We start from the raw sequence: 13,129 nt of genomic DNA on the forward strand, positions 1-13,129 counted from the left end.
CGAGCGACCACGCGTCGGACCAAGAAATTCTCTGCGCCTCACGGAGGCCTTCACAACGGTGAAACTCCAAAAGTCTCGGAACATATCTCCATAATCTTGCTATAAGCAAGATACTGAAGTAAGACTGGCAAATTTTGGGCATAAAACCTAGTCTTAGGAATTAGCTTTTATGAAGAAGTGTGAATTTAAACTCAGGAACTGTTTAAGTGTGCACACTGATTTTGTGTCCCATATTGCTCTATGTTCTCTCAGTCATTGCTTAATAGATAGGTTGCATGCTCTCTCTCTCTATTCCTTTTTAACCCTTAAAGGTCAACTGAGTTAAAAAAACAAAATTCCACGGTGATCCAAATGTGTTTTCATGTATCCAGAGAGATACCTTACATTTCTGAGCGTGATTTTGTGAATGTGCACTAATTGCTGGAAAGCATTATTTCATCTGTTTTTCAGGACCCAAAGCTCCACCCTTCAAAAAATAAACTTACGAGCACGAGACAGGTCACGCGACCTCGTGACGTATGTTTCAGAATAACACGGTGGCATAGTCGTTGCACCTGGACTGAAGTGCTGAAAGTAATTTGAGTTGATTTAGTTACTTACAAAGACTGAGTCCAGAGTTTTCACCTACAGTCTCCAGCCATGCCTACTCAGTGTATAATTGCAGGTTGTAGCAATACATATAAAGACGGAGTAAGCTTTCATCGCTTCCCCAAAGATGAGACCATCAAAAAGGTATGGGTCAAGAAGGTGAGGCTGACGCGAGCGAAATGGAAGGGACCATCGGCCTCCAGCTCAGTGTGCAGTGAACACTTTGCTGACTCAGACTTTCAGGACTCGGGGAGCTATTACACGCAATTCGGCATGAGGAAAAAAAAACTCCTTTAGTCCACAGCCATACCCAACGTAACTCTGGCAGTAAAGTGCTCACCAAAACCTCAGCCAACAAGATCTGCTTGGATGAAGAGAGAGAGGAAAAGGGTAAGTTGATGTTCCATACATTTATCTTCTCATGTGGGCTTCGATGAAAAATATTGTGCGTGTGGGACATGTTGGACACGTAGCCTATCTAACAAACGAGTGGCAGTAGACCACTAGGCTCGTTCAGTTGTTGGCGGTGGATTTATGTTTACGTTTATTATAATCCCAACTCGTTTATTAGGCCAGTTGGCTAATTCATGCTCGTGACCCACTGTCCCGCTAAACTGAAGTGGACGTTCTCGCAGTGGCGGCTCCTGAATTTTTTTTCAGGGGGGGCAGTTTTCCCCCGTTATGTCTACACGGACCGTAAATGTCCACAGGACTGAAGTAAATTGACCTAGGTAGCAAATAAATTGGCCGAACTTGTTTTTGCCTGGTAAATTCAGATATCAATATAGACAATATCTCTTCTCTCCACTAGGTGGCAACACTAAACAAGTTAAAGGTGGCAAACTAAGGTAGCCTAGTAAACTAGACCCACCCGCCTAGCGGCCAAAAATATTTTTGCCTACGAGTGGCAAATATTCACATTTAGTCTGGCTTGCCAGGCTAAAACTAAGGAAGATTCATTGTGAAGCCTTCAAAGCAAAACATCTGGCATCACAATCAATTAATATTACATTACTCATTTATTTTCTCATATTATTCCAGTATTCTATAAGAAGTAGACACAAATTCTTAATTATAAACATATTCTAATTTCTTCAATTCTAAAGAATGCAATTAAAGTGGCAGGATATAAATCCAAAACAAGTGTTTAAGTTTTGAAAAAGATGAAGAAAAGCAGAACCATCAAACAAACATGTGCAGCTTAATTAGGGTTTTTTTAATATGGAATTGCACCATTTTAACAACAAATAATAATTCTAAATAAATTCTGCAGTTTTTCCCCAAGAATTCCTCCAGAAAGCCATGCCTTAAAAGGAAATTTAAAGTATTACAAGCATGTCAATGAACACAAAAGGCTTTAGTTATTTAGCTATACACACACAAGGTTACACAAGGTTTTGTAGTCAGTACAACTTGGCTTAACAAGTTGGAAAAAAGGTAAGGTGCTGCTGGCTCCAATGAACACATATACTGTACAATATATAAAAACTGAAAATATGCTTAATTTACACCAAGTCAGAGAGAACTTGAGGCTACTGAAATATTCCAAGCATGGCAATGTTAAACTGCCACTGGTAAAACAAAAACATGGCAATGTTAAACTGCCATTGGTAACACACATACACACACACACAAACAACTTTTGCCTAGTAAATTCAAATATCAGATATCACTGTACCGTCTGCTGTGCTACTTCCAGGGTGGAAGAGAACGCAAGGGTAGCAAAAAAGAGCATTGACTACATCACAGCCAGCTAGCCAAGTTTTCCGGTGGTACCAGTTCTTGTTAAAACCTCTTGAGCAGGTCTTCTCCCCCTTCATAGACACTTGCTTGATGTTTAAATTCGGTCTAGGAGGTCCTAGCTGTTTGATTACCCTTTTCTCCTCATTGGTATGACGACTAAAGGGAACTTCTTTCAGAGACGCTATCGTATTGCTGCACTCAACACTCGCCGCCATCTTCATAGAATGTTCACACATTTCCCGCGCAAGTTGCGTTTTCCAGCCCAAAATTATGTTCAAAACCTGCCAAAATGCACAATCTGGCAACACTTGCGCGGCGCAACAGGCGTATGACGTAAGCACGCTGCTTGTGCAAGCACATAAAACCTAATAGAAAATGCATTGGGAGCAGGATTTTCGAAAAAAAAAACGTACGTACCATTAGTGTCAATGGGAGATTTTGGGGCAAATCTGAACCTGACAGAAATCGCCCCAAAAGGGCGTGGCTACACCAGGCGCAACCTTAGCCTGATTGGACAATGACATTACTGTTGCCGTGGTAGTAGGAGTAGATAAAAAAAAAATCTCCCTCCCTGTTTGGGAGTGCGTCACCCAAATCGCCCCTATTAACGAGCCGCCAGTGCGTTCTCGGCAAGACTATAATTCAGTCCTCCTCCTTATTAGCATCATTATATAAGATAGTCATACCATCATCAAATATTTGTCCTGTTGAATGGGTGTAAGCCTTTGCTCCAAATCCTGTTGTTACTAAAATTACGTGCACACGTGTATCGAGATTCATAAACTTTTCAGCAGTGCAGACTTCTTTCTATGGCCGTAATAGTTTACAACTCTCATAACGTACAGATGGAAGACTAGCTGCTTACTGTTACGAATCTGTCTATATTGCCGCTTTTCCACTACAAACGCGGCTGAGTCGGGCTGAGCCGTGCCGTGCCGAGTTGGGCTGAGTCGAGCTGAGCGGGGCTGTTGGAGTTGCATTTCGACTACAACCGCGCTGAACCGTGCTGGCTGGAAGTGGGTGGACACATTGGGTGGAGTTAGCGAAAGCGGGTGGACGTCACGTGATGTCGTTAAGCGGCGCAAACAGTGACATCAGTGATCTTTTAAGCGGTAGTCTCACAACCCGAATAGTAAACAATAAACATGGAGGACATGGAGTCATTAGTGTTGCTGGTCTTGGTGCTGTGGCTTGTTGTCACCGACAACGCCAAGATACTGGCAAGAGCGTATAGATGAGACGAGGCGCATAAGGCTTCAGAAATTCTCGTAATTTGTAATTTTCCTTCTTCCGGGTTTACGGTGTTTACAGATCTCAGCGTGCTCGCGGGGCGTGTGTGGGCATGTGAGGACACTCCTCCTCACCAATCAGTGCACAGGGGAGTGTCTGCTCACGCCCCCAGCCTCACTCGGCTCGCTTTGGCTCGCTTCAGCCCCACTCCAAAACCGTGCGAGTTTTAGGGGCTAAGCAGGGCTGAAGCGAGCCGAGTCGTGCTGTTCTTTGGTAGTCAAAACGCGAGCCGTGTCGGGCTGAAGTGAGCTGAACCGAGCTGAAGTGAGCTGAAAAAGGGTAGTGGAAAAGGGCCATATTATTCCCTCTTGTCCTATTCATATTCAGGTGTTGGAAGAAGCACTTTCAGGTGTGCAAACCGACCAGGCTCCTCCACATCAATCCGAGTCAGAACATGAACCGGGATGCAGCAGTTGGATTGAGGTAAACATCACCTAATGTTACAGGGAATCTGTATAATAAACCTTGTATATCATTGCTGGTCTTATTCTGCTTCCCTTCATCAAAAAGAAAATGTTGTGCTACATTATGAAAACACTACTGCAGTGATTTCGACACAATAACCCAGCATATTGCAAAAAATACTGCACTTGCAATGCAGTGTTTTTCACAAGGCTATTATGATTGTGAATGTCATTATTATGAATGTTATTGCTATGTCCTTTTCTGCAACAGCAACCTGACACTAGCGGGCAATCTAGCCAGTCTGCCGGTACCCAGACATGGGTCCCTACCAGTTCTATGGGAACCCAAACATGCAGGTCTGCCACATCATATGCAAAGCGTAAGTCTGAATGAAATTTTCTAAACATGTACCTAAAAAGTACACCACAGTCACGTTACAGTTTGAATAAACAAGAAAATGCACATGTAGCATTGACAATGTGGAAGTCAGTCTGACATCAGTCTTCCAAAAGATGACCACATATCTTTAGTGCAGACATTCATTATGTCATGATGTGAAAAATGTGAAAGCCATGGCTCATTATTGTCATGTATTTGTCTCATTTCATTTGTCTTTATACAGGTATCCAGGTGTCAGTACAGACACGTGATGCTTGGACACAATACATTGCACTGGATGTGACTGGAAGGAGCAGAGGGAGCCTTTGCGACCTGTCAGAGGAGGAGGAAGACCAGATGGACATTGAAGAGGCAAGGGAGGAGGAGAAAGGCGCAATATCTTCCGACTTCACACCTAGCGGTGATTCCGACCCTGAGTCTTCTGATAGCCAAAGCACGCCTGAGAGACCCACACAAAGGCTTCGGAAACTGTACGTATGAAGCATTTCATATAATACTTAGTCCATAGCATAGTAAAACAAAACCCAGAAAACCGAACCATCGTCATGAATTCACCCCTAATACACTGATTCACTAAGTCACCGATGTGTGATGTTTTAGGATTCTGTTACACAATCTGGACGACATATAGAAAACTACTACTGAGTAACAATGATTTGTCATGTTTATCATACTGTATATCCTGTCATTGCAGACAAGGTGGAAGAGCTCCTTCAGTCGAAGTGAGGCACAACAGGCTTATTCCTCCCCATGAGGACACTAAGTACATTGTGTTTGAGACAAAGCTCCTGGACCTCTTCAAGCTCTGCCGGGATTGCAGGTCAGGCAATGTCTGCATCAGCAAAAGACTCATGGGCACACTACTGATTATAACTGTGGAGTGTTACTCATGCACCAGCACAAACAAGTGGGAAAGCCAGCCTTTCTATCAAAGTCGTCCAGCAGGAAATTTGCTGCTATCTGCTGCAACTCTATTTGCTGGAGGAAGCTGGACGATGATGCGGCGCATCCTTTCCCATCTAAGACTCGTTTGTATTGCTGACCAGACCTTCTATACCATCCAAAGAGACATCCTGCAACCAGCCATTGAGTGCCGATGGTCAGAGGAACAACAGCGCGTCGTTGGACAGCTGCAGTCAACCGGTACCCCTCTTGTTATCGCCAGTGATGGACGGGCTGACAGCCCAGGCCACTCTGCCAAATTTGGGGTGTACACTGGACTGGAGGCCACCCTCAACAAGATTGTCGATCTGGAGCTGGTGCAGGTATTATGTCTTTTCATTCATTATTGATTTTACTAAATATGCACATATTACACATTGTAAGGAGTTCCGTCTTTTACATTAGGAAGTTTGTTTTGATATCTTTCCATTTCCCAGAGCAATGAGGTTACGTCCTCATACCATATGGAGCTCGAAGGATTCAAAAGACTCCAGGGTTTCCTGTCTCACCATGGACTGCAGATTGGTAAACTGATCACCGATCGCCATCGTCAACTGGCCAAGCATGTCAGGGAAAACCTACCACACGTCTTGCATACGTATGATGTCTGGCATATAGCAAAAGGTAAACAATGTGTGTTTTTGGAGTCACAAATGTTTGCATGAAAACACCATATGGAAAAATCTGATCTAGTACTTTTAGATTCTTTCATATGTCATGTTTACACACAGTAGAAAGTGTCATTTGATATTCTTTACTTACACCTTTGTTACATATAACTATCCCCTGTGACTTCTAGACATGTTCTCTTATTTCACCTGGCGATTATATATTCTGTTCTCTGGTTTATCAACAGCTGTCCAAAAGAAAGTCCATGCTCTCGCTAAACAGAAGAACTGTGACGATCTTCTTGGTTGGGAGAATAGCATCAACAACCATGTGTATTGGGTTGCAGCTTCAACTCGGGACCAAGAAGAGGAGCTTCGTGGTGCAAAATGGAATTCCTTGGGAAACCACATACAGGGGATCCACTGTGGACATTCAGCCATCTTCCTAACCTGTCTTCATGGAGACCTACAGGAAGAAAGAGCCAAGAATTGGCTCAAGCCAGGTAAATGTAGTATTTCAGCTTCATCTGTCTTGACCTATCCTAAACAGGAATACTATGAAATAATATATCATAACATCCTCTGAGCTGGCCAGGAAACCAGGGAACCTATAATGTCCTTCAAAATAGTGAAGCCCTGTGCATTGAAATTGATTACAAAAGTTAGATATAGTTGTCTAGACATAGCTATCTAGTAATAAGTTATGTTATAGCTGTAATATGAAAATGACGCATCCTCCTCAATCACCAGCCATGCTCCAAACCATGTTTGATAAGCCATGTTAATAAAAAGTAGACTTGTATTGTTCTGTATTCTCATGACATCTTGTGTACTCTTGTTCTGCCCAGGCACAAAAGTGGCCGAAAAGTTTGATGACATCATCAATAATACAACCTTGGTGAAGGACATCAAGAAAATGTCATCAGGTCACCAGACATCATCTCTTGAATCCTTCCATAGTGTCATCAATCAATTTGCGCCAAAAATGAAGTCGTACAGATATCATGGCATCCTCAGCAGGTAAGTTCATACCTCTCGCTAATCTTGATAACTCAGAATGTTGCTGTTTTCATGCTGATAATAGATAACATCACATTCAGTATCAATATTAACAGCATCAACAAAATCATTGTTTCTTTCCTATCATTTCTATCTCAGGATTCATTTGGCAGCACTACACTACAATGCAAACAGTGACAGAGAGCAGGCAAGGACAAGTAAAGGGGACCTACGCTATAGTATTCGAAAACCAAAGTACAAGCCAGGAAGTGCTTCAGCTAAGCCAGTCAAAGAACCATGCAACTACTGTAAGTCAAAGGTGGAAAATGTCACGTTATGTAGGTTGTGATTTCCCCCCAAACATTTGTCACATATTGGCTTTCACATATTTGTAAAATGCTTTACCTAGTGTTACAAAACAGACAGCCCACCAAAACTAAAAGCAGTAATCTTCTTTTGAATTTTTGACATGTTTTTTTAATGTGTGTAGCCTATGTTGAGGAACTCATGGCTGATGTATCGGAGCAAGACTTTGACACTTCACCACCAGAGAGGCAGCCATCACCACCACCTTTGAGCAGCGGCCATGTGTACCCCTCCAAAGAGGAGATAATCCGATGCCATCACAGCCGATTTTCCAAAAAATGATTGATGTGTACATACAGCACAATACAGAGAAACTTTTGATGGGCAAATGTGTGTCATGTATGATCTTGTGCCTTTTTGGGTCTTTGAAAACTTTTTCAGTTCTGTTTCAACACCATACATATTATTTATTATTATTATTTTTTTTTTTGTTATCATTGCTGAGGTTATTTCAGGCAAGTGTTAGTGTTGATTATGGACATATAATGTATCCACACTGGATTGGGAAGGATTGCTGTGTGAATCCTTTTCCCAGGTCTTTGGACCTCTGGTTTGTCTTTGTTATAGGGTTAACAAATGCATTAGAACAAATAAATCTGATTCAAGTATACATTCAAACGTCTTTATTTGCCACATTACACCACATCCTGGAAACCTGTATATTCAGTGGATGGGAATGTCTCCCGGATCTTTGTGACTGCACAGGATGGCAGTGGAACGTGAACATGACGGCCTAGGTACTCCCAGCACCATCTAGCCAGCTGCCGATATGCAGTATGTCTGAATTTCCTGTAAATTCAATGTACTTTGTGAATTTACTTTGTGTGTGGTTTTATTATTATTATTATTTTACTACAGTAGTGATGACTTTAGCTGCAGCAATACATGAAATATCGGCACTTTTGTTACCAATCAGAGTTCTAGGGGGACAACTCACTCATTTTCAGATGGATCCTGCCTTGCATGCACACCATCACCGTTCGAACTACAGGGGTACTCGGGGGATCCGAGATCCCCTGAAACAGACATGAGATCCCTTGAAAACATGATTTGGGAAATGTTGGGGGGGGTCTCTAAAATATTGGCAAAATGATGTTTATTGACATAGCAATCGTGTGCAACGGGAAGCATTTGCATATCCGAAGTGTTGTGGAAGATTGGTTGTTGACATGATTTCCAGTGATGCTTTAGTGCTGCTGTGGATCAGATGTGTTGAGTAGCCTGACTGTTTTTTTTTTCTTGCGTGTGGTATCATTGTTGACACGAGGTTGTTTTTTGAACATGCCAATGCAGACACGATTTCCCCTGATGAGTTATGACTTCAGACGTGATGCATGTGTGGAGGTGTGGAGCCCGCGTGATATGTGCGTAAGATAGGCTTCTTATGTGTTTGGAGTTCCGCGCTCTGAGACAAGCGCAAGCGCACCCCCCCCAGGGAAAAAAAAAGGGACCCCACGAAAATATTGGCATAGTTCGAACACTGCCCACCATACTGCTGCACATACTGGTAGTGTGCTGTCTCCAGTACCCATCTATCCAGGCAGACTGTTTGAAAGCCTGGGTGAGACGTGATGCACTCTAGTTGTGCATTCTGTTGCTCATTGTAGGCTTGTATTTTTGCAGCCACTTCGGGGATCTCTCTGCAGCACACTGATTCGACGGCAGTCGGCATTGACGCACAGGCAGAGCATGTGCACCTGTGTCACGGAATGAAAATAGTCAACCTACAAATCAGGGCGTTGAAATAATAACATCTTATTTGCTACACAGGCCTACACCTTTCGTGACACAGTGGAAAACAATGCACAACACAATGTGTCCCTTTTATTTCAATCCTTATCGATCATTTCCACAAAAACTGCAGGGACTTCTTCAGGTACTTTCTGCATTGTATTCTGAAACATACGTCATCACCTGTTGTCCAATCAGAAAGGGATATTTTGTAACTTCACTAAAAATATACGATTTTGAGAAGAACAACTTTCTTGCTTTACTTCCAAGTCGGGTTTTGTGTTTTTAGGTAAGAATAAACATATTATGAAAGTTAATTTTTTTAACTTAGTTGACCTTTAACTTCATTATTACACATATGTTGACCTCATCAAGATTTCAGTGGAATTAGCTGCTACGGCTAATTCTTTTGTTTCATTAGCATCCAGGGCTAATTGTATTGTCTCAAGGGACCACGTGGTCGTCATCCTCCCCCCACAACACACGTGGAGTTAGCTACCAGAGCTAATTCTTTTGTTTCCACCATGTGGACACAAACTCACCTTAGCTAGCAATCCATGCTAACTTTTTGTTCAGGCCACACACAGGCTAACTCTTTGTCAGGCCACGTGGCCACACACAAACACACCTTAGCTAGCAATCCATGCTAACTCTTTGTCAGGCCATGTGGCCACACACAAACACACCTCAGATAACACACACACACAAACACACACACACCTCAGATAAGATTCCAATCACTCTCACACATCACTCTTATACACACATATAACACACACCATTTATGCTTGCTTATATGTATATATCTGCTGACATTATTCATTTTTTATCTTTGTTATAATAAATTCAATTATTCTGTTAAACTGTGTCTGTGTTGCTTCCATACTCCTTGATTTCACCCAACCTCAAAGAATTCCAAGGTGCATATAGGTTGTGTAATATGGTAAGTGATCATAATAATTTGGAATATACCATAATTTAGCTGTTTGATAATTTATTATTAAGCATCAAAATTAAAGGTATTGTTTAATGAGACTGATTTAATATCATGTAATGAGACCTTCAGATTTAATGAGACTGATTTAATGAGATTGATCACTTAATGACCAATTGCACCTACATATTAAATTGGTGCCCCGTGTGAGGCGATTGGTGTTGACTTCTTGAATATTGTTGCAACAACAGATAAATTACCAGTTTGATTCAGCAGTTGCTAAGGTATATCCCCAGGTGTGTTTAAACGGTTAACAGTAGCATGATAACCATATTACAAATACTAATAACCTATTCTTAATTTAGGATAAGAGATAGCATTGTCAAACAGAACAAACTTTATCAACTGATTAATTAATTACATAGTTAATATTAATTAATACAATTAATTAATAAATTAACTCATTGATTAATTAATTATCCAATATCCAACCTAAGTAAAATGGCATCCCCTCATGTCTCAAAAATTGAAGACAACGCTCAAGACGTGTCTCTCCTTGAGGTCATCGCAGACCTCATTCCCTGCTCTGCCTCCGAAAAGGCAAACATTAGGAGCATGAGTAAGAGTGAATGCCAAAACAACATAGATAACTCGAACAAACATATGAGAGATCCAAAAGGAACAACTATTAGTGTCCAAGCGGCACTAGGCAAGCTATTCCTGTCATACTTCCGAAATACTGATTTAGAAATCAGACACCTCCGTGAAGAGTTTGAAAGGCTGACCACCAGCAACGCCGAGCTGGCAGCGGATAATAATGAGTTATATAGGGAGCGTGAGCTCTTGAAAAACTCCATTGATGATTGCGCCAAAAGGCTAGAGAAAGCCGAAAAGGCTGCCCAGAGGGCTGCCGAGGAGCAGACCCCCCAAGAAGGGCACGAGGGGTGTGAAAGACCCCCAACAATGCGCCAAAGCTCAGAGCGGGAAGAGACGTCCGAACCGGACTCCATAGATTACCTGGTCGAGGACCAGACACCCCACCAGACTCCATCAACTCGCTACACGACTTCGTCATTTAGCCAGGGTGGAGCCGTACCATGCTCATCCCGAGCCCAGAACCCTAGCACACCCAGGTCAGTGTGCTACAGTACCCCTGATCCATCTTCGGATGAATCAGGCTATGAATCTAGTGCGAAACGGGAGCAACACCAGAATAGCTTAGATAGTGAGTACTCAGGAGAGCCAAGAAGGTCGCACAAGGGCATGCACCAAACCCTTCGCTTACGGCAAATTGACCTACTTGCCAAAGATGTTGAGCGATTCGATCCTGACAACAAAAGAACTAATGTAAATGATTATTTGCGAGAAATTGACCAATGCCTGATGGACCTGCCAAAAGCCACAATGCGAGAGAAACTCAAACTGATCTGGAAGACCTCCAGTAGCAGCGTTCATGCCCTTTTAGAGACGCTACCCCCAAACGTTCGTGATAGTTATTCGAAACTTCGCAACTACATGAGGGAAGAATATGCGCCATACACGGATGAAACCTCCGTGACATTGTGTGCAATACAGATTAAACATAAACGGTCTGAGGCGCCTTGTGAATATTATAGATGGCTATGTACTGCCTATTTCCAGGGTAGTAGCGCACCAGGCTTGGAAGAAGATAGAGGCTTCAAATCCCTCTTCTTACATAACCTCCACCCCAGCGTGCGGACTCAAGTCACACTGACGTGTCGGCAGGGTTTCCACTTGATGAGGGAAATTAGGCAACTAGCCCAAATGACCTGGGAGACCATCGTCAAAACCGCAAACGGAAACGATGATGAACCCAGAGTCCTTAGTCTCCAGAGTGCAAACGGGCCCCCGCTAGCCTTAGAAGGAGGCGAAGCTCCAAAAGGGGGACCCCCCTGGAGAAATCCCGGTCCGAACCGCCCCTTGCCGAGCCATCGCCAGGGTGAGTGGAAGAATCGGTAAGGTAAGGCCAGGAGGGACCGAAGGCAAGTCCACAGTGACTATGGCAACCGCCCCTCATATGGAAAGGGTCGTAGGGAACAAGGCGGTTGGCAGCAAGACCGTCATCCCCGCTCTGGCCAGAGACGGCAGGAGCGTTCCGACCGTAGCTCTAAATGTAGGGGTAGAGAAGACCGACACAGTGACTCAGACCAACCTGGTAAGTTCCGCTCAGAGCTGGATTCTTTAAAAGCCCAATTGGCTGAGATTAAAGAACTGTTACAAAAGAGGTCAGACCCCTCAACAAAATAAATAGAAATGAGCGTAAAAGGGCAAAAGGCCTACTACGAACGAAAAGCCTCCCATTACGAATATCAAATAGGCGACAAAGTCCTACATTTTGACTTTACCAAAACGGTAGGAGGTTTTTTTTCTTTTAAAAAAAAAAGAAAAAAGTTCCTACCACACTGGTCGGGACCTTTCGATCATGGAAAACTGTCCCCCATCGCGTATCGCATTAGGACATTCAGGCCTAATCAAACGCTCTCATATCGATGGGTCCATAGTAATCGAATCAAACCTGTTGAACAGTCCTCACTCCAAAAGGGGGACAACGACAGTTAGGCCCATCCTGTCCACCTAGTTTGTACGCCTCACTCACCCATAAGCGTACACTGACATTCCCAGTCACATTCACCAACCCAATACCTTTCTAGAAGATTAGGTTTACCAACCCAAACACTAATACTTCTTTTCTTCCTTCATTTCTTCTGTTTTCTTGTTTTTTTATGCGTAGGAAATGAAGTATATATGTAGCGTTAATGTTTAAATGTTTTTCTATAGATGTGATTTTGACCTAGTTAGAGTAATTATATGCCCAAAATGCCTATAGCCTGAGTATATGCCCAAAATGCCTCTGCCTCCAACTGTCTTACTGGAACTCATGAGTTTACCCAGTTTTCACAGGACACCATGGACTGTGCAGGGCAAGGCTACCTCAAGGACTATGGACATGTGGACTGTACAGTACTGTGCTCTCAGTGCTACGACTCCATCATACCCCTGAGACCAAAAGGGGGATTGTAGGTACAGTCCGTCTAAGAACTACAACAACCCGTCTCTTTAAGAAACTACATTTCCCATCAGCCAACTTTCGCGTTGACCTACG

General features: G+C 43.0%; 1 protein-coding gene across 1 annotated transcript; it reads left to right on the forward strand.

Annotated features, from left to right (window-relative positions):
• Positions 1–466: 466 nt before the first annotated feature.
• LOC132894939 (uncharacterized) lies at positions 467–7,688 on the forward strand. Its single transcript, XM_060935079.1, has 10 exons — positions 467–978; positions 3,949–4,044; positions 4,297–4,405; positions 4,649–4,895; positions 5,120–5,690; positions 5,805–5,991; positions 6,224–6,478; positions 6,824–6,995; positions 7,134–7,282; positions 7,465–7,688. Exons 1-10 carry the CDS (start codon positions 958–960, stop codon positions 7,620–7,622), a joined length of 1,965 nt encoding a protein of 654 aa, XP_060791062.1. The 5' UTR covers positions 467–957; the 3' UTR covers positions 7,623–7,688.
• The last annotated feature ends 5,441 nt before the right edge of the window (positions 7,689–13,129 follow it).

The sequence above is a fragment of the Neoarius graeffei genome, chromosome 12, assembly GCF_027579695.1.
Source record: "Neoarius graeffei isolate fNeoGra1 chromosome 12, fNeoGra1.pri, whole genome shotgun sequence".
Taxonomy (NCBI): Eukaryota; Metazoa; Chordata; class Actinopteri; order Siluriformes; family Ariidae; genus Neoarius; species Neoarius graeffei.

Bases quoted from the DNA above. Each gene is read 5' to 3' on its own strand.
- LOC132894939 (XM_060935079.1), top strand. From the start codon at position 958: ATGAAGAGAGAGAGGAAAAGG. The intron at 4,045-4,296 runs GTAAACATCACC...TTTCTGCAACAG, and splicing joins GATGCAGCAGTTGGATTGAG to CAACCTGACACTAGCGGGCA. The intron at 4,896-5,119 runs GTACGTATGAAG...CTGTCATTGCAG, and splicing joins ACACAAAGGCTTCGGAAACT to ACAAGGTGGAAGAGCTCCTT.